Source organism: Suricata suricatta, chromosome 5 (assembly GCF_006229205.1).
Source record: "Suricata suricatta isolate VVHF042 chromosome 5, meerkat_22Aug2017_6uvM2_HiC, whole genome shotgun sequence".
Lineage (NCBI taxonomy): Eukaryota > Metazoa > Chordata > Mammalia > Carnivora > Herpestidae > Suricata > Suricata suricatta.
The window spans coordinates 136,927,429-136,947,193 of record NC_043704.1 but is presented as its reverse complement, the minus strand read 5'-3'; the positions used below and the strand labels follow the sequence as shown (position 1 = coordinate 136,947,193).

The 19,765-nt window shown below is 40.7% G+C and overlaps 1 protein-coding gene and 1 pseudogene across 3 annotated transcripts in view; one reads left to right on the top strand and one right to left on the bottom strand.

The window, feature by feature from the left end:
* LOC115292508 overlaps positions 1-11,619 on the top strand; it is a 55,135-nt pseudogene extending 43,516 nt beyond the window's left edge.
* Positions 1-19,765, bottom strand: part of UBE2E1 (ubiquitin conjugating enzyme E2 E1) — a 79,501-nt gene that overhangs the window by 55,033 nt on the left and 4,703 nt on the right. For 2 of the 3 annotated variants that reach the window (XM_029940355.1, XM_029940356.1), the window contains exon 3: positions 19,118-19,168. The exons of the other annotated variant lie outside the window; for it this stretch is intronic. In XM_029940355.1, the coding sequence (XP_029796215.1) occupies positions 19,118-19,168 (51 nt within the window). The remainder of the gene's footprint in view (positions 1-19,117; positions 19,169-19,765) is intronic. 3 annotated transcript variants of the gene reach the window in all.

Genomic DNA, 19,765 nt, shown 5'->3' with positions numbered 1-19,765 from the left:
GGGGGAGAGAGAGAGAGAGAGAGAGAGAGGAAGAGAGAGAGAGAGAGGGTCTTAAGAAGGCTCAGCATGGAGCCTGACACAAGGCTCAATCTCACAATCCTGAGATCATGACCTGAGCCAAAATTAAAAGTTGTCCACTTCACCAGCCAGTTGAGCCACCTAGGTGCCCCTTACTTTTTAAAATTTAAATACACTTCTGCTGAATGAAATTTAACAACCAATAAACAACCTGATGTGAGGCCTACAATTTACAAAGCTACTGTAAGAGGCAGTGGAGCATCATGGTTAGGCATAAAGGCTTTGAAGGCCAAGATCTAAATACCAGCTCCACCACTGAGGAGCCCCAGAGTGCCGTTAGGCAAGCTGCTTAACCATTCTGGGCTTCTCTTTTCCTGATCTGTAAAATGAGAACAACAATCATATTCACATATTAGCTGCTATCATTTTTATTAAGTTTTATTCTATTTTTAGAATCTCCACAGCACAGAATATGAAGCAAGAAGCAGCTAAGATTTGTACTGTAAGTCTAAAGAGTTGTCCAAAATACCACACATCAGGCTTTCCATTGTTCATTATTTTGTATAAAATGAATACCAGAGTACTGAACATATGCATATCATTTTACAACAAAATTACCAAAATTAATTTCAAAGTCTAATACAAATTAAAGTTTCTTTGCATTTTGATTATTTTGTATTATTAGTGTTGTTTCCCTTTAAGTTAACACCCATGTCATGTTTGCACTGAAATTTTGTCCCCTTACGAATTCTGAATGACATGCGTAATTCTTTTCTATAAAGGATAAGCAAAAACCAATTTTCCTAGGGGCCACTCTCGTAGCTGTTTATTATTAGCTCAGGGGAAAAAATTAACAAAAAAAATGGTCTTTCAGTAAGAAAAATTACCCTTCATTATGAAATGATTAAATTTCTTATCAATGTAACCCCAAACCTCCTGTAATAATGTTTATTAAGATATCCTAGAATTACGTTTCATTTATCAGTCACTGTATAGAAAAACTAATCAAAAGAGTTTCAGTAACTGAATTTGTTTTTTTTTTTGCAACTGAAATTTCAAATACATATCTAAGAATTTTTATATCACTACCAATCTGTTTTATAGCCTTAACACCTGTGTTTGGCCTACACGTCCCCTTTAGTCCAAATATCTCGGCTACTATAACTAAAAATTATGGCAAAATTATTATTCCATAAAAGCACTTACCAAATCAAAGAAACTGGAAGACGTTCTCTCTCGATAGTCATTTCACAAAGATTTGGGGCTTCCCAATACAGAGATAAATCTTTCCAGTATCACAGATAAATAATCAAGTGGGGACTAGAATAAATCTGGCAAGCTGCCTCCCAGACTACTGAGGGTTCTTCATTGCTTCCTCAAGCTCTCAGTTGCTGCTCCTGCTCTTAAAAAGATACAAGGCCAAACCCTTGATGCTTCCACACTGGCCGACTCAGGCTATCTTCACTTCAAGTGGACAATGACACTAACAAGCTGCTTTTGTTGGCTTTGAACACTACGCATGCATTAAAAGCATTCATACTTTCACCCAACCATTATGTCAAGACAAGCTATGTACTGTTATACTTCCCTTCGCAGATTTAGACACAAATTTTGGGTAGTAGATCTCTAGTCTTTATAAAATTTCTAGAGAAAATAGATACAGATATCTAGACAAAATAGATATGAAGACATAGCAATTATATCCAGACATAAAACAAACTGTACACAAGAAAATGTCAGTAAATCTGTCTGTTAAAAAAAGATGTTTACAAAGGAGATCTCCAAAAACGTTTTAAAAGCTTCAAGTTTTATGTAAAATATTCTAGTAGAGGCTCAATGTGGGAGTCTATCATTCCTCTACTTAACTCTCCAATGACTTGCTACTGAAATTAACATCTGACTCCGCTCTGACTCCGCCTACCACATCTGCTACCACTCTCATCCTTACAACGTCCAGCCACGCTGGCCTTCCCATGCAGCATCTATTTTGTCTTTCTGCCTAAAATGCTTTTCTTATGCCTAGGTCCTGGTCATCATTTATGGCCATCTCCCTAAAATGGAGAACAGTAATCCAATCTGCCTACTCACTCACTATGCCATTATCTTGTTTTAATTCCTTAGTATTGTTATCTGAAATTACTTTCATACATTTTTTTTAATATTTATTTTTGAGAGAGAGAGAGAGACAGTGTGAGCGGGGCAGAGAGAGAGGGATACACAGAATCCGAAGCAGGCTCCTGCCTCTGTCAACACAGAGCCAGACTTGGGGCTTGAACTCACAGACTGCGAGATCATGACCCAAGCCGAAGTCAGAGGCTTAACCAACTGAGCCACTCAGGCACCCCAACATTTGTACATTTTTACATTGTCCCTCCCCCCATATGAATGTAAGCTCCATTAGGAAAGGGACATGGTCTTTTTTACTGCTCTATCTTCAGGACCGGGCACAACAGGAAGTGCTCAGTAAATGTTAAAATGAACAACTGAACACGGTGAGGAGCAGCTGGTTACAACTATTTAAGTCAAAGGGCTATCCAATGGAACAGAGCAGGCCAGACAGAGACAGAAGCACTGGCAGGGTGCTCAATGATGTGTGCTACTCAGCTGGACTCCCAGTAAAACAGGCAGAACACACAGAGGGAGGGAGCAGGTAGGAGACCGCCCCGCCCACCGCAGCTGAGTCAGTTAACCCTGCCAGGCCCCCAATACACTGGCCAAACTAGTACTAAGACTTAACTGGAACAAACAAAAAACTGTTGTTATTAAGTATAGACAATTCTCATGATGCAAATGATGTGTGTTCAGTAGGTTATATATTTTAAAAACCCATTCGAGGAACATAATTACTAGTCTACTAGACTCAGCATAAATGCCTGTTATGGAATGAATCATACCTTCAAAGTTAGGCCAGTAATAATTCACAGATAAAGTCTGGATGCACCCAATTGTATCTCTCTCAAAATGTCAGGTGTCTACCAAACTATCTGTTTTCTGACTCAAAGTGAGTATGTCCAGAAGAAATTTCTGAGAGAACTTCACCCAAGTGACGAATCCTTTTTTTCTAGAAGGGACAGTAAGGGGAGAGAGCACATCAGGGTATAAGAAAGCCAGAAATGCAACAGTGAACTGATATAGATTTTATCCAGAAAGGAAAATGCAAATGAAGCCCACAGTAATGTCATTAGGTATCCTGAGATTTGACTTACCCCCTTAAACAAGAGAGCATTTTAAAAAAAATTAATCTATAGGTCAAATGACAATTTGTAAATGTTATCATCCTCAAACCACACCCTACAATAGATAGAGGCTTGCCAAAGATCAGAGAAGCCTCACAACTGAAGACAAGTGTTTTGGAGGAGGCTACTGAAAAGGCTGGGCACTCTCAAGTCTTTGAAAAGCCGTGAAAGTTGGACCATAACAAACACCCACGTAGAAAGGTTTCAAGAATGGCTCTGGAAAAAGAAGAACATAGCAGTAATCTAGCAACACAACGGAGAATAAATAAAAATTTGTTTATCAATACATACCACATAATAATTAGGACACAGAGATGAGTACAGAGAAGGGAGCAGCCAATCCATTTCACTACCAAATTTCCATCACAAACATCAATTTGGACTCCAAGATCTTAAGATCTTCATAGTTTTTTACTCCCCCCCCCCATTATAGTATTTTAACTTGCAGGTACTACAATGTATGAATGTAAAATTGCTACAGTAAAAGTAATAGTAGAAACCCCTGCATCTACACAGAATCCAGCAGTATGGCCAGAGAAAATAGACACCAATTTCAAATTTCCATTCTAAAAGCAATTGTGTCCTCAGCATATGATTAACTTTAGGACTGGTTCATATCACGTGACAAAGTTTACTATATAATAAACATTTCAGATGTGAAAATGTCTCAGGATACTAAACTACAGAGAAGAAACATTTTCTGGAGAGGCTGAAAAATGAACCTATGCATCCTGATGACTTTCACAGAAACAGTTACTCAGAAAAAGGACCAAAGCCAAAGAAGTATCATATACTATTAAGTAATATATGATACTGCTATCTTTACTGCTAGTCTCTGCTCACACATTACTATAATCACTTAACATACATTTGTTTTGAAATATTTACTTAGGTTAGAGGAAAGTTATCTTTTTTGTTTATAAAAATATCCTCCTGGGTGCTTGTTATAAAACAAATGTTTTCTTTTATAGTCTTTGATGTATACCAATTCAACACCTCTTTTTCTTTAGGATAAATGTGCTCTAGCAAAGTCCACTAAGAAATAAAGTTTTATAAAGCCAATTCCAATAAATTGCTTTGAGAAGCTGAGATGTATCCCCATAGAGGAGGAAGGATTACGTGTAGAAGAAATCTGAATTCTTTGGGGAACAACATTCCTATGTAGCCGAACACTTGCGGCTGGACATGTTCTCACGTGCTTCCCCTGGGCAGTGCCTAACGCTTCTGTGATCCCAACTGATGATCTGAACTGTTAAGAGTATCTCCTAATCTGAAAATTTCTCAAGTCTACTCTCAATGCTCCCAGAACGCTGTATCCCTTTATAAGATGGTCTGAGTCACTGACCTAACCAAGCAGCACAACCTGGCTGCCTTCTTCTTGCCCAATGACCTCCAGTACCAGAATCTGAGACTGGAACTTCATGTTCTACAAATTAAAACCATCTCCCTATGTCATCAATTTTAATTTACAAATTTGTCAACGTTATTTGAATAAGGCATACCATAAATAATTTCTCCTCCAAATACTCACTGACTGTAAAGGCAGAGTGGAAGCTAACCTTTCATGGTTAGAAAATGCGAAAAGTATCTATCATAACCCGAAAGGCCCACTTTTAAACAAAGCTAATGTCAATGAGATATACTATGTTTTTAAGACTAAAAATGTAATAAAGTACTTGACTAATCATTTTTGTGGTAACATGAATAAAAAGACATCAGAACTAGACCACTTAGAATGTCTGCCATTAACACTTCCCCAAACCCCTCACACCCACATTTGAATGGGAACCTGGCATCTGAATTTTTACACACAAGCTACTACGTACACATACTATTCTAATGAGAAGTACGAAGATAAGTATTTCCATCATGTGACATTTTCTTATAGGAAACTATTACTACCCATTCAACAACGGCTCTAAATGTCCTGCTCCTCCCTGGCCGCCTATGTGTAACAGACAAGTATGTGTGCTGAGAAGACCATGCTCAGAAAAAGGGACAACTTTAATTATGTTACATAGGAGCAAGACTCCCTGGATAATCTGAAACAAATTAATAAATAAAATGTGAGTGGTAAATGAAAGATGATGCTTATATGATGATGCTTTAAAAATTACAGGTAATTTCAATGTAAAGCTTGAACAAAACAGCCAATCTTAAAAGGATGAAAAAACTGAATTATGATGAATAATTTAGTGTTAAAAGTAAACACATGTACCCACTCATTCTCATGCATCCACAAGTGTGAAGAATACAAAAGGTCGACACAAATCAAAGTATGTAAGAAAAATTTAAGGATGGCAGCAGCAATTTACTGATTTTCCAATTAATCCATTCCTTAACATTTTCAAAATAAGTGATATTCAGACCCAGCACTATTTACATATGATATTCATACTAGAATGTTAGCCATAAAGATCACAAAGGACTTGAATCTACTAAACAGAAGTTAACTTTTTTCTAGTGGGGTAGGGAGAGGAAACCCCCCAAAGCTCCTTGGAGAATCCACTAGACTTGAGAGACACTCTCCCCAGAAAAATAATTGCATGACGTTAAAAAGTTCTGCCCTCAAGTATAAAAATCTGATTATACGAATTTATCTCCCCTGAATAAACACCATGAAATCTCCTAAGTGGAAAGAGCAACACAAATAAACATCTTTTCCTTCTTGAAAATCATTTCCTTTTGCATCACCTCTCTTACATTATATCCGTCTTGTAAAAATCACCAAAAATTTGAAGTTGTAAAATCCACTAGTTACTTGCTCATCTGTACCTCACAAGGTTATTTCAGAGCTGATGGCCACTCTACCTCAACATGCTTTCCACCTGCTGCTTTCTGAAACTACTCTCGGTTTTCCTGCTCTCAGTCCCCTTTGGCTGGCCTCTCCTTCAGGCCATACAACCTCTAACTGCTACAGGTTCAAGTCGGTATCCTGGGCCCTCTTCTCATTCCATCTTTCTTCTCCAGGTGAGCTTGAGGCATTCCCCAGATAAGAGCTTCTATATATTGAACGTCTCCCAAATGTACATGTAGCTCAAGCTTATGTGTCTACCTTGAGTTCAAAATAGTCCTGAGTTCCAATTATTTATACCTAACATATCTATATATGTTAATAGATATATACATACATAGATATCCGATACCTTCACGTGGATGCCTCACTGTTACCTATCTGAAACCTAACATATCCACAAAGGAGGACTCATTTTTTTTTCCAGAAATGTTAGAACACATTTTTTAAGTTTGTTTATTTTCAGAGAATGAGACAGAGAGAAATTGAGTGGGGGAGGGGCAGAGGGGGAGAGACAAATCCCAGGCAGGCTCTGTGTGGTCAGCAGAGTCCAATACGGGGTTTGAGGCCACAAACCGGGAGATCATGACCTGAGTGGAGACCAAGAGTCAGACATCCAACTGATGGAACCACGCAGGTGCCCCAAAGACTCATTTTCTATGCTGTCCTCATCCCAAAACACATGCACAGAGATCCTATTCCAGTCTTGTTCCTATGAGTAAAATGTGGCCATCATCTAAGACCACAGAAATTTGGAGCCATTCTTGGTCCTTTCTCTCATCTCCCACATGTGATCCATCAACAGGTCCAGGTGTTCTAAACCCATCTTCACTGCCACCATCTTAATACTTATTGCCATCACCAGTTGCCCAGAATACACCAATTCCCTCCTTTCTTGTCTCCTTTTTTCCACTTGTGCCTTGCTCCCCAGTTACCTTCCACACAGCAAGTAGGGCAGGAAAAGACTTAAATCACTACTGAAATAACGTCACTTCCTTGCTTCACAACCTTGAATGGCTTCCCACTGTTCTTAGAATAAAAATCCAAACGCTCTACCTTGGCCTACATGACCCTGCATCACGTGGTTCTCCCCACCTCAGGGCATCCGTGTTTGTGCTTCCCTCAGTCTGGGTAGTTCTTTCTGTACTTCTCACAAGGACTCCTCCTCCTTCCTTCTCATGTTCTAGGTCTTTGCCGAAATGTGTTTTTAAAGCCTTCTCCTAGTAACCCCCTTACCCCACTTACTTCCCGTCACTGCACTGTTAATTTCTCTTACAAGCTGACTCAACTTGTAGTTACCTATACTTCTACCTGGTTACTACCTGTACTGCCTACTAAAATTCAAGTTTCAGGGAGGTGTGAAACTCAGCATGGGGAGATGAGGCTCCAGCTGCTGTGCACCCAGAAGAGGAGTTGGGGCCCAGCACCCTTCCTTGCCCTGGGCCGGGCTCTGTGAAGAGCACCCCAGTCACTACAGCACGACCTCCACCGCACACGCTTCTGGCCCTGGTGGCAGATTCCCATTTACCTAGTGCCAGAATCCTACACACACTCCGATCCAGGCGGAGAGCTCTCCACAGCCAAACCTACCCAAAGGGGAGCAACTGGAAGGTCCTAATCAGGTTCAAGACCCAGATCCCTGCTCTCCCACCCTCAGCATTGCAGACACCTATGAAGACAAGCAGCAGAGAGCCCCCAAGTCCAGGGCTGAAAGAGCTGAGTGACGTATTTGAGACTGAAGCCCCCAAATCAAATCTTCCCTCAGAGCCTGTTCTGCCCTTAGAGGGAATTTCGTCTTCTGAATTGGACATGCCTCTGGGTACCCAGTTCCCCCTTGAGAACGAGATGCCACCCTAGAGCCTGAGGGAGAGGAGGTGTTCTCCAAGGACGAAGCAGGACAGCCCTCAGAAATCCCCATGGCCAGCCAGGGCTCAGACACGCCCTTGAGAGACCCTGAGACTCCTCGAGTTGTTATTTTTTTAATGTTTGTTTCTTTAGAGAGACCACAAGCAGGGCAGGGGCAGAGAGAGAGAAAGAAAGAATGCCAAGGAGACTTCACAGGTCAGCACGAAGCCCAATGAAGGGTTATGCCTCACGGACCGTGAGCTCATGACCTGAGCCCAAATCAAAGAGCTGGATGCTCAAACGACTGAGCCCCCCAGGAGCCCAGATCTTGAGGCTCTAAGCACCAGAGACGGAAAGCAAATGGCAAGGTACTAAGGAGATCTCCCCTCACCATCGTAGAAGGTGACAACTCCCCCAGAACTCTGACACCACAACAGGGTAAGCTGCCTTCACCACTGAGTGAAAACGCCACGGAACTAAAGGAAGAGGCTATTCTGGAAACTGGAGGCCAGGTATAGGAGTAGGAGCAGGACCAGGACGATCAGTACTGCCCAAACTCGGTGGAGACCCAGGCCATGCATGGCCCCAGCGCTGGGTTCACCAGGAGCCTAGTGATACTGTGTCTTCAACCCCTTCTTTCCCTGGGAGACTGGGAAGGCTCGTCATGAATATCCCCCTGAACTACCAAGACGGGGACTGAGCACTTTCTTGGGCTTTCTTCAAGTCTTACGTGTTTCTTGTATATTATAGAAAATGATTTTAAAGATAAATAAGTAAGGGCACCTGGGTGTCTCGGTCAAGCATCCGACTTCAGTTCAGGTCATGATCTCACAATTCATGGGTTCGAGCCCCACGTCAGGCTTTCTGCTGATCAGCTCAGAGCCTCAGGCCTGCCTCAGATTCTGCATCTCCCTCCCTCTGCCCCTCCCCCATTCATGCTCTGTCTCTCTCAAAAATAAACATTAAATAAGAATAAAAGTAAGTAAAATAAAACTAATTCCACAAGTCAGAGGCCAGGTCTGTTTTAGTCACCTGCATAGCACAGAGGACTCTAAAATTTCAAATAAATATGATTTGATTTACTCAGGCTGTTGTCACTCTTGTAAAACATTGCTTCCCGATTATAATCTTGACTGCTTTTTTTATTTGAGGGAGAAAACAAGTGCGTAGGCAGGGAAGGGGGCAGAGGAAGAGAAATCTTAAACAGGCTCCACACTCAGTGAGGAACCCAATGCAGGGGTCAAGCCCACAACCCTGGAATCATGACCCTGAGGTGAAATCCAGAGTCAGACTCTCAGTCAACTGAGCCACCCAGGCACCCCAATTCTGACCTTTTGACCTACATCCTATCTAAAACTTTTCTCTAAGTAAAATCATTCTAAACTGCTCAGGTGCTATCTGAAAATGTGCTCCTATGTCTTTTCCTACAGAACTTATTAAGATCTATCCCATATCAATTTTCCATCTATCAATTAAAATAGATACAAATACCCAGTGTCCTGGTATTACACATAATGATCATTTCAATACTAGTAGACTCTACTGAGCCTCCATTAATTATTATTATTTAAAATTTAGGGGCGCCTGAGTGGCTCAGTGAGTTAAGCATCCAGCTTCGGCTCAGGTCATGATCTCATGGTTCATGGGTTTGAGCCTGGCATCAGGCTCTGTGCCGACAGTAAGGAGCCTGCTTGGAATTCCCTTTCTCTCTCATTCTGCCCCTCCCCCACTCACACTTTCTCAAAAATAAACAAACTTTTAAAAATGAAAAGGGCACATGGGTTGCCCAGTTGGTTGACCATCCAACTTCAGCCCAGGTCATGATCTCACTGTTCCTGAGTTCGAGCTCCAAGTTGGGCTCTGTGCTGATGGCTTAGAGCCTGGAGCCCGCTTCGGAGTCCATGTCTCCTCTTTCTGCCCCTCCCCTGCTCATACTCTGTCTCTCACTCAAAAATGAACATTTAGTAATTTTTAATAAAAAATAAATAAAATTTAATGCTGACACAAGTCAGTACTAGAGATAAGTTAGATGTGACACCTGTAGCAAATACAACGTTCAATGCTATTTAAGAACTTCATAATACAGTCCCTTTATTTTGCCTGGCATTTCCCTCTGTCCTATTCAAGTTCTTTAGAAAGCAGACAGGAAAAAAAAAAAAGAAAGAAAGAAAAGAAAAAAGAAGGAAAAAAAGACAACTGTTTTTGACTACTTTGTAAATGGACATGTTAGTGAATAGCACACTGCCCCGAGTAACAAAATCCAATGACAACTTTCAATTACGTTCTGCACATGCAAACTGTTGGCTTCCTAAGCCTTTCCTGACAGGCGGAGACATCACCGTGGCCTGCCACAGGTTTATCAGACACGCAGTGCAGCTTGGGCTCTACAAAGTAATCCATAATCACTTGCATATATGTTTCAAGAAAAAAACCACGAGCATACAGCAATTCCTGGATTACAATTTTCAAGCAAAGAGCTTTGATGAGCTTCTTAGCCCATAGGAAAGGAAGTTTCCCAGAGGATTAGAGGCATATTCTGACACCAGTTACTAGGTCTTTTGTTTCACTTTACAGCATGGCTGCATTAAGAGAGGCTGAGTAAGAATGGGCTTATTATGAAACCCTGTTTCACTCCACTGATGATGGGGAATGTGTCAGATGTCTGAGGCGGGTGCCAGCATCTCTAACGTAGCTGACTATCTGGAATAGCTTTAGGATTTGGGGGAACATCACTAGGAAGTCCAATTTACTTTAGCACCCCTAAACCCACGCTCACTTGTTGGCAAACACGAATCTTATCAAGTCAAAACATGGTAATCAAAGGTACTGGTATTGTCTAGCCCAGAGCACTGATGCTGTCTTTTGTAGAACACTGTGGTCCAGAGCTCCTCTCTGATTCGGAGAAGGTGAAAATTGCCAAAACTGCTTGGGTGCCAACTCAGAAAGACTGCCAGCAACAGACAGCTGTAAAATGTGACAGCAATTTCCACAGCTCTTTCCATTATTTTCTGAAGAGGGTAATGAAGACATTCCATTAAGCCTTCAGACTCAAATTAGGTTTTTGTGTCTGTGTTTTAATTTAACAAATATGTACTGTTTATCGACTCTTTCTTGGACAAGGTAGGGATGGCAAAGACATAATTCCTGTTCTCAAGGAACTTAAAGTCTACCCAGAAAGAACCAAAGAACACTGGGGACAGACACTGCTTCTTTCTATTCTACACAAGTAGCCAGCGTGTTACTCAAGGTCAAAAAAATGCTTCCAATCCTGTAGAAACTGTCACTCTATCATAATGTGCCAAGCTTCCAATCTTTCTAAATATACGCTCTCCACTTAAGATCTCAGTTCTATATTCTATCACCTTCTCTACAGTCATGTTTTAAAATCATCTGCCCTCCTTGCCATTTTCACTTTTTCCCACTTCTTCTCAGCCTATAGAGCACACTCTTAACTCTACACTTTAAAGGCTAATGAAAAAATTGCCCTGACCTCCCCTAGAACTTGGAGCTCACGTCCTACATTGCTTCTTTTTTCTCCAGGTCCTTGTTCTTTTCCCTCATCCTTCCTCTGTAGACATCCGTCAGAGCGCCATTCTCAATCCTCTCCCCTCGGCAGTCGGGCGTACTTTGACCATCCCCAAACTTTCAAATCTAACACATACTCCCAAAGCCAGTTCCAGCCTCAGCATCCCCGCCAGCCCCTCGGGTTCAATGCATGTTCCCTAAACACATGGATGTGTCATGATGCCTGTAGCACACTTCCTAAAGGTTCTGCAAAATAAATATATAGACATTTTTAAAAGAGAGACAAAGCAAATGTGAAATTTTAACAGCTGATGAGTTAAAACAGTGGGCGTTCCTGTATTGTTCTTTCAGCTTTTCTGTAGCTTTGAAATTCTTCAAACTAAAAAAGTTGGGGGGAAGACATGTAAAATCAGAATCAAAGAGAAAAATCATGCTCCTTGCCTTTTAAGAAGTTTATAATCCATTTGTCTAATCTAATCTTAGACCAGGTCGACCAAGAGTTCAATAACCGGCTAATAATAAACTTAAAATATATGATCAAACTGCAAATATTTACTGAGCCTACTAAGTAGCAGCAATACACTAAGCATTGTATTCGGTCAACAAGACAAATATTTAAACCTTGGAAGGAGGATCTAGCTAATCTCTCTGCTTTCTCAAACTAGTTCATCTTCCTGCCTTACTGACTGCTGTTAGTGGCACCACAATTTTCCCCAATACCCTAAGAAGCTCTGGCTCGTTTGGAGTCCTACATCTCTAAATCAGCGACCGAGTTCTCTAGATTCTACTGCTTCCCAGCGCTCTCTTCTCCACCCGCTGCTGCTGCTGCCGGCCCCCCGCCCCCCCCACTACCGCAGCTCTCCCAAGTCTCCCGGTTCCCGGCCAGCGCCACTCAATCCTTGTTCTGTCTCTATCCAGACGCTCAGCTCTAACTGGATTATACTTCCAGCCCAAAAGGATTTCAATGATTCAATGATATTCAAAGCATCAGCCTGACACTGAGGAACACAAACTTTATCACTTATTGCCTGTTTCCCACTCTTACTCTCCAGCCCTAGGTGTCACTATGGCCCAATAGTGCCCTCTTGGCCTCTTCTCCACTACAGATGCCTCTCACTCTTCTAGCTGCTTCTCACTTCCTCCATGAAGCTGTCCCAGACCTCAAAGTGCTTCAGAGACTCTCGGTTCACAGTGGACATGTTCCACTTTGCAAATGACCCCAGAAACACGATCTACATCACCTGTCATCTGAAAGTCACTCTGGCTGACTGAGTCCCCGACCAGCTAAACAAAGCCTGCTCCTTTGTCAAGTCTTCTAACAGGTGGTTCCCAGTAGAAGGCCCTGCTGTTGTAACAAAGGTAGCTGTGGCCTGCCAGGCCACTCCAGGAGGCTGTTCCACCCAGAGAGACCGAGGTGCAAGTTGGCTCCCCGAAGTCGCAATCGCAGACATGTAACCGAAGAAGTGGGTATCACCGTGGGGCCTCTGATCTTCCTGGGAAAGGCTGCCGATCGTGGTGCAGAGGGGTCGACCTCTCCTCACACCTCTGTGATCGTGGGCATAGGGCTGGCCACCGTGCTGTCCCTGACTCTGGCTACCATTGTCCTGGGTCTCGCCAGGAAGCATCACACTGCTTCCCGCCCTGTGATCTTCCCAATAAAAGAAAAAAGTGAGGAAAAAAAAACCTCCTCACACCCAGGTCAAAGCAATCTCTCACTGCTCTGAACCTTCCTAACATGCAGCGTGCATTTACTACTTCGCAAATAATATTCAGGTTTCCAAGTGCTACCAAAGATCCGTTCATGCATTTCCCACCACCTTTACTAGACAACGAACTCCTTGAAGGCAGTTTTCGTGTGTGACAGGGACTCAAGGTTTGTGACAAGTATTTAATACTAGTATCCTTCACAAGAATCCCTAAAAACTGAAATGTTGCCTTGGAAGCTATAAGAATTTTTAACACTGGAAACACGTTTTAACACTGGCATAGGGGTTTTCCTAACTCTTTTGTGATAAAATGTGTAAAATTTGCCATACTAGGGGCACCTGGCTGGCTCAGTTGGTTAAGCGTCCAGCGTCAGCTCAGGTCATGATCTTATGGCTTATGAGTCTCAGTCCACACTGGGCTCTCTGCCATCAGTCTGGAGCCTGCTTCAGGTCCTTTATCTCCCCCTCTCTGCCCCTACTCTGCTTGCATTCTCTCTATCACTCTCTCAAAAAGAAACACTTTAAAAATTTTTGCCATTTTAACCATTTTTAAAGCGTAAAGTTCGAGGCCATTAATTACATTCACAATGTTGTACAATCATCACCACTATTTCCAAAATTTTCAACACCACAAACATAAATTATGTGCCCATAAGGAAATAATTTCCCATTCTCCTCCCTACCCCCAGCCCTGGAAACCTCTCATCTTCTGTCTCTATGAAGTTATCTATCCTAAGTATTTTATGTAACTGGAATCACAGTATTTGTCGTTTTGTGTCTGGCTTATTTTACTTAATATAACATTTTCGAGGTTCATTCATACTGTAGCACACATCAGAACTTCATTCTGAATACATACAATGGCTGAATAATATTCCATTGTAAATACCCCGTTCTGTTTAATTACTCATCTGTTGATGGGCACTCGAGTTGTTTCCCCGTTGGGGCTATTATGAACAGCTGTGGACACGGACAAGAATCTGCATAACTCCGTTTTCAGTTTCAATCCTGTTTCGGTCGGGGGTATACCTACGCATGTAACTGCTGGGTCAGAGGGTAATCCTGGATGGCTTTCTGAGGAACGCCAGCAGTACAGTTTTACAACCCAGACACAGGGTCTCCTGGTAAACACAACAGCCACAAGAGTGCCTACTCGCTTAGTAAGCGATTCACTTCTGGACAGATTTCCTTCCTACCTACCCTCTCAGGCCCCAGCTAATGATTTAATTTCCAGGAACCTGACCCTGGTTCAGAGGCTATTTTGACTGCCCTGACACTCCAGTCTCCTGGCTCTATTTTTCAATACTACCTTGATGCACATAAAGGCAAGCACGCTTAACTGGTAACTCTTCAAATGAAAACTTATGAAACTCAGTATCGTTCAGATGCTGGTCACATTTATGCATTTAGTGACATCAGATGAATGAAAGATACATAAAAAGAATTTCTTTGGGTGAGATACAGGATTTTGTAAAGGATGACTTCTGTGGAACTCATTTCTTATACACAAACAACCATTTAAAACATGCTGAACTTGGAAAAGATATAGAGGCCTTTACTATTGCAAGGAAAGGATCTCTTTTCATTCCAAGGCTAACAGCCTGGGATTTCTAAATTAACATCTCATTATTATTACCACTCATTCCAGATTTTGTAAAACCAGAAAAATAACAACAACGTACATTCTCAGAAACTATCTGGAAGAACACACACAAAGTGCAAGCTAGCCCCAAGTCAGGAGTATCTGTGTGCAAAGGGGCAGAAAAGACCATGAGGGGAAGTTTTCATGTTTTATTACACAACTTCTATATCTCAACTTTTCAAACACATTCACTCATATTCTTGTGTAATGGCTTAAAATTGTATTTAAAATACAAGCAATAAGAGGCAATGTTAGTACTAAGAAAAACAGAAGCTATTAAAAGGAGCTAAACGGGCAACTCTAATAATACCATGAACTGACACATACAGAAAACTCTAATCTCATTTGAACTTTACTAGGAGTTAAGGCAAGTCAGCCGGCCGTTTTAGTAAAGGAGAAAAAAGGTTAAAAAATGTTAACTTCTTCCAACAACTGCATTATATTTTTTAAATGCTCTTCACTTTAGCCTTTAAATTATCTTTTAAAAGGTAAGGCTTAGTTGTAAAACTTTAAAATTAACTGTATCTGGGGATCCCTGGGTGGCTCAGTCAGTTAAGCATCCATCTTCAGCTCGGGTCCCGATCTCACCTTTCCTGAGTTCAAGCCCCACCCCTCTGTGCTGACAGCTCTGAGCCTGGAGCCTGCTTTGCATTTTGCATTCTGTGTCTCCCTCTCTCTCTGCCCCTCCTCCACTGGCACTTAACACTCTGTCTCTCTGTCTCTCTCTCTCTCTGTCTCAAAAATAAACATTAACAAAAATTAAATTAAAAAATAAAATCAACTGTTCTCTCAGAAAAATAAAAAGCATCTACTTAGTTGGGTTTACATATTTAAGAAACACAAAAATAATCATCAAAATGCAATAAAGTCATATAAAACAAAAACTTATTGTTTTACTCTTCACCATTCTTGAAATGTTTAATGACTGCTTGAAGACATTTTATCCTAACATACCAGCTCCAAAACAATCTGAATTTTTAAGTTTCAAATCGCTGTATGAATAGTTTACTCAAAATACCAGCATTTCCTTATATAAAATCTTAATTTTAAAGGACTTGGACAAATTTTCATTTACTATATATAGACATATTGTTTACAGACATTAATGTCTACACATTAGTTATTTGGCTCTAACTGGTGACTTCTGCAAAGCTTGAGCCCTAAGCTATAAACAGCAGGTGCAAAACTGACACTAGTGGCCCAGAGCTAACTGACAGGCATGATTTCTTTTAAGTAAAAACTTAAAAAAATTAAAGGCATAATTTTACAGTCCAGGATAGGGTATGCTTTAAGAAATTATTACAGTAGTTAAGACACTATTTTTTACTAAACAAACAGACAAAATGCAGGGAAAAAAGTCCAACCAAATATGCAGTACATGAGCTGGGAGACTACTATTTCATCCGTATATATACAAATAACCAAATAGTTCAGAGATACCAAAGAATTTGATTTACATAGCAATTCAGAGAAATTTTAAAATATTCAGTTAAAATACTTCTGACCCTGTCACTGAATATAATCTGCACTGTGTTCTAAAAAAAAAAATCTACTCGACACAATATACAACATTGAGGATTTAATTTTATGTGCTCACACATTACAACATATTTAGCAATTGCATTTCACACAAGTTTAAGTTCAGTAACTTTAAAGTTTGCCAAGTAAAGTGTTAAAATTACTGGAATGCAAGCAGTGCACCTTCAAGGGAAGCAATTCTTCCACTGATCCTGTAATAACCAACTGTGTATTGAGAGGTTACTTTCTGCCAACTGCTATATTTAAATAAATATGGTTTAAATTTAAAACCACAGGCTGGATACTGATTGAAGAAAGGCAGTCCTACAAAGGATTAATACATAAGACACATTAATTGAGGAGCGCCTGGGTGGCTCGGTCAGTTAAGCACCTGATTCTTGATTTCTGCTCAAATCATAATCTCACGGTTTGTGAGTTCCAGCCCCACATCAGGCTCTGCTGTCAGCACAAAGCCTGCTTTGAATCCTCTGCCCCCTCTCCTTCTGCCCTTCACCGCTACATTAATTGAAAGTCAACTGTTTAACTCATTCAAAATATAATTTATAGTTGATGAAATTACAATTTCAGAAGAACCAAGCTATTGCGCTCTCATGCTGAGACTAATTATTGGAAAAATTTATTAAAACTAAACACGCATGCATTCAAGGTCATTTAATTCACTGCATTTTTAACTTCAAAAACTGTCCCCAAACTAAATTATCATTGTCCATCTCAAATAATGCACATTAAAATATTAAATAATTCAATCTCATAAGGTACCAACACAAAAACATAAAAACAAATCTATTTCAGTTAGGTGAATATTGAGACTTGTGTGTAACATTTAGTCAGTGACTCTAGTTAACTCTCCTTTGTCTCCAAGACAAAGGAGAAACTGTAACTCATATAACCTAAGCTGCCATTCTAAAAAAGTTTTTCAGGAAAAAAAAGCAATCTTTATTCTTAAAAGTCAACATAATACACTTTCTCTCACAAATTAAAGTTGCCTGATGTTTTCTCTGAAATTCAATACATTTCTTTTCATTACGTTTCAGTATGTCAAAGTTTGCGCACAACCAACCACCCAACAGCCATCCAGTTTGGTGCTTCACCAGAGTACCCGCAACACTGACAGGTTTCACCCTGATGGGGTAATTAGGAGGGTCTCCTACGGATAAAAGTTCTACATGTTCAGCAACACAAATCACACATGAACTCGTCTAAAATGGTATGAAACTATAAAGTGTTGCCAGCCTGTTTTGAAAGTTATTAATCCCATGAAAACCTTCAAATTGTTGAGAAAGCCATTATGTTTTGATAAATGTTGTTAGTTCTGAAATTATGCTTTAAAAACTTTATAATTTCATCAGCTAAAGTTGTCTGAACTCACAAAAGACACACACCTGGAAGAGACACAATACCAAACGGGAGCAGTGACTACACAGAACACATCTACCATGGGGAATGCCCAAGAATTCAACACAACCAACCAAGGGGAACTTTAGTTTTCAACCTGAAAAATTATTCCACTAAAAGAAAAAGCAAAATGTCACAACCCTAACGCTTACCCATTTCTCAATAGTCTGAAAAGATTCTTAAAAGCCACAAGAGAAAGTCTTAAGAATATAATTAAGTGGTTCAGTTACAGTTTAAGAGAATTTCAAGCTCACAATGAGTTTCCTTACAAACAGGACAAAATTTTACTAAAGAATATCCCACACCTGACCAACATTAAGAATATATGCATCCAAAATGGCAATATTAAAGTTTCCATTTAATCCATTAGCCATACGTTATAAAGTTCAGCATTAATAAGCAAAACATTCCATTTAGTTTTTCAACTTGAAGATCTCCACATACTCATTTTAAACTCAGTATGGTCACTGAATATTTTCTTGTTGGTGACTTCTTCTATTTCCACCTTTAGGTTTAGAACAAAATGTCACATCCTATTCCAGTACTAATCCTGAGAACTGAGGATTAGATTAAATGTTATACTTAATTTTTTAAACTATGGGAGTAACAGAATTGAATTAATCCCCTTAAATAAACGACTCTCTTACAACACACAAATCCTTCCTCATGTCACTGTTGATTTAATAAACTCCAAGTCTTCCGCCCTACATCAACAGTAGCAAAATGGCTATTCTAAATAAAATCAAGTGACTGACAAACGCTCCAAAAAGCTGATATCAAATTGTTTTGAAACTGAAACACACATTATGTATACAGTCTGAAGCAATTTTGAGGAAAAACACCCCTACAAAAGAATTTAAATTTATAAAATTAAAAAAAAAAAACTTTTATCAAAGCCACAAATTATTTCCCGAATTGGTCTGCCAAAGTCCAACGCAAAATTTATATATACAATGAAATAAGTTTGAGGATCCACTGTGTGACTTAACTGTTATTTTAGCTTAACAGAGAGCTTGAATAACAGATTGAGGTAGCAAAGCAATTTCCTAAAACAAAACGTACGTGAGTATCTAAAAAGGTTTTACATCACCCTTAATGACAGATCCAAATTCCACGATTAGGCAAATGTACATCTTTATAGTCATTTCACAATTCTGTTTTATATATATATATATATATATAAAGGCGTTCCCGCCAAATAAACCCAACACTTCTCTTCAGCGTAGCACCTGAAACGGTCAGAGGCTCATCAAAACAGTACTCTCAAGTTAATCAATTTCAGCGGTTACTTGATGTAAGCACCAAAATAAGCATTAGCCAAACAAATAAAAGCAGAAATTTTTAATAACAAAAAGAAAACACCCAAGATAAAAATTACCAGAAGTTCAAAAAGAAACAAATGTGAAAGGAAGCTCACCTGCAGTTAGGTGGAGGATCTAAAGTGATGTCTGCCAGTTCCTTCTGAATCCTGGAGTCGCGGAAGGGAGAGAGAAACACAAGAAACGTGAAGGCGTTGGTAGCCTCCCACCGGTAACGCACAGGTCTGGCAGATAAACCTAACTGCCTGCCACGATAACCGGGTTCTACCGAGGGAGGAGGAAAGTACACATCAAAAGCTTCAGGTCCGAAGTTTAGTTTAAAAAAACAAAACAAAACAAGTCAAAACCAACTTCTTTTCCACCGCCGTGAGCTGGCGGTCCGGGGTCTCCTGTGATCTAAAATGTTTCGGTTCCAGTCTTGCCTCGCACACTAAGGCAGTTATTTTTCTCGGGGTTTTCCACTTAGGAAATAATTGTAAAACTTCTCACTTGCGGACTCGTTGCATTACAATGTGCCGGGACACATTCGCTTCTGTGCCGCACGGCTTCTCCCCTGGACCCACAGACACAAGCCGCCGCGTGGGTGGGAAGGGCCCCCCCTTCCCCCGCCCCGCGTCACCCAGGAGCCTCGGGTGCCCTCCGGCCCGCCCCGGCAGGGCGCCCCCGCCAGGCCGCCCCGGGTTCTCAGTGACGAAGCCAACATGGCCGCTCCCCGCGAGGCCCCTCGGGCCCGGACTGACCTGCCC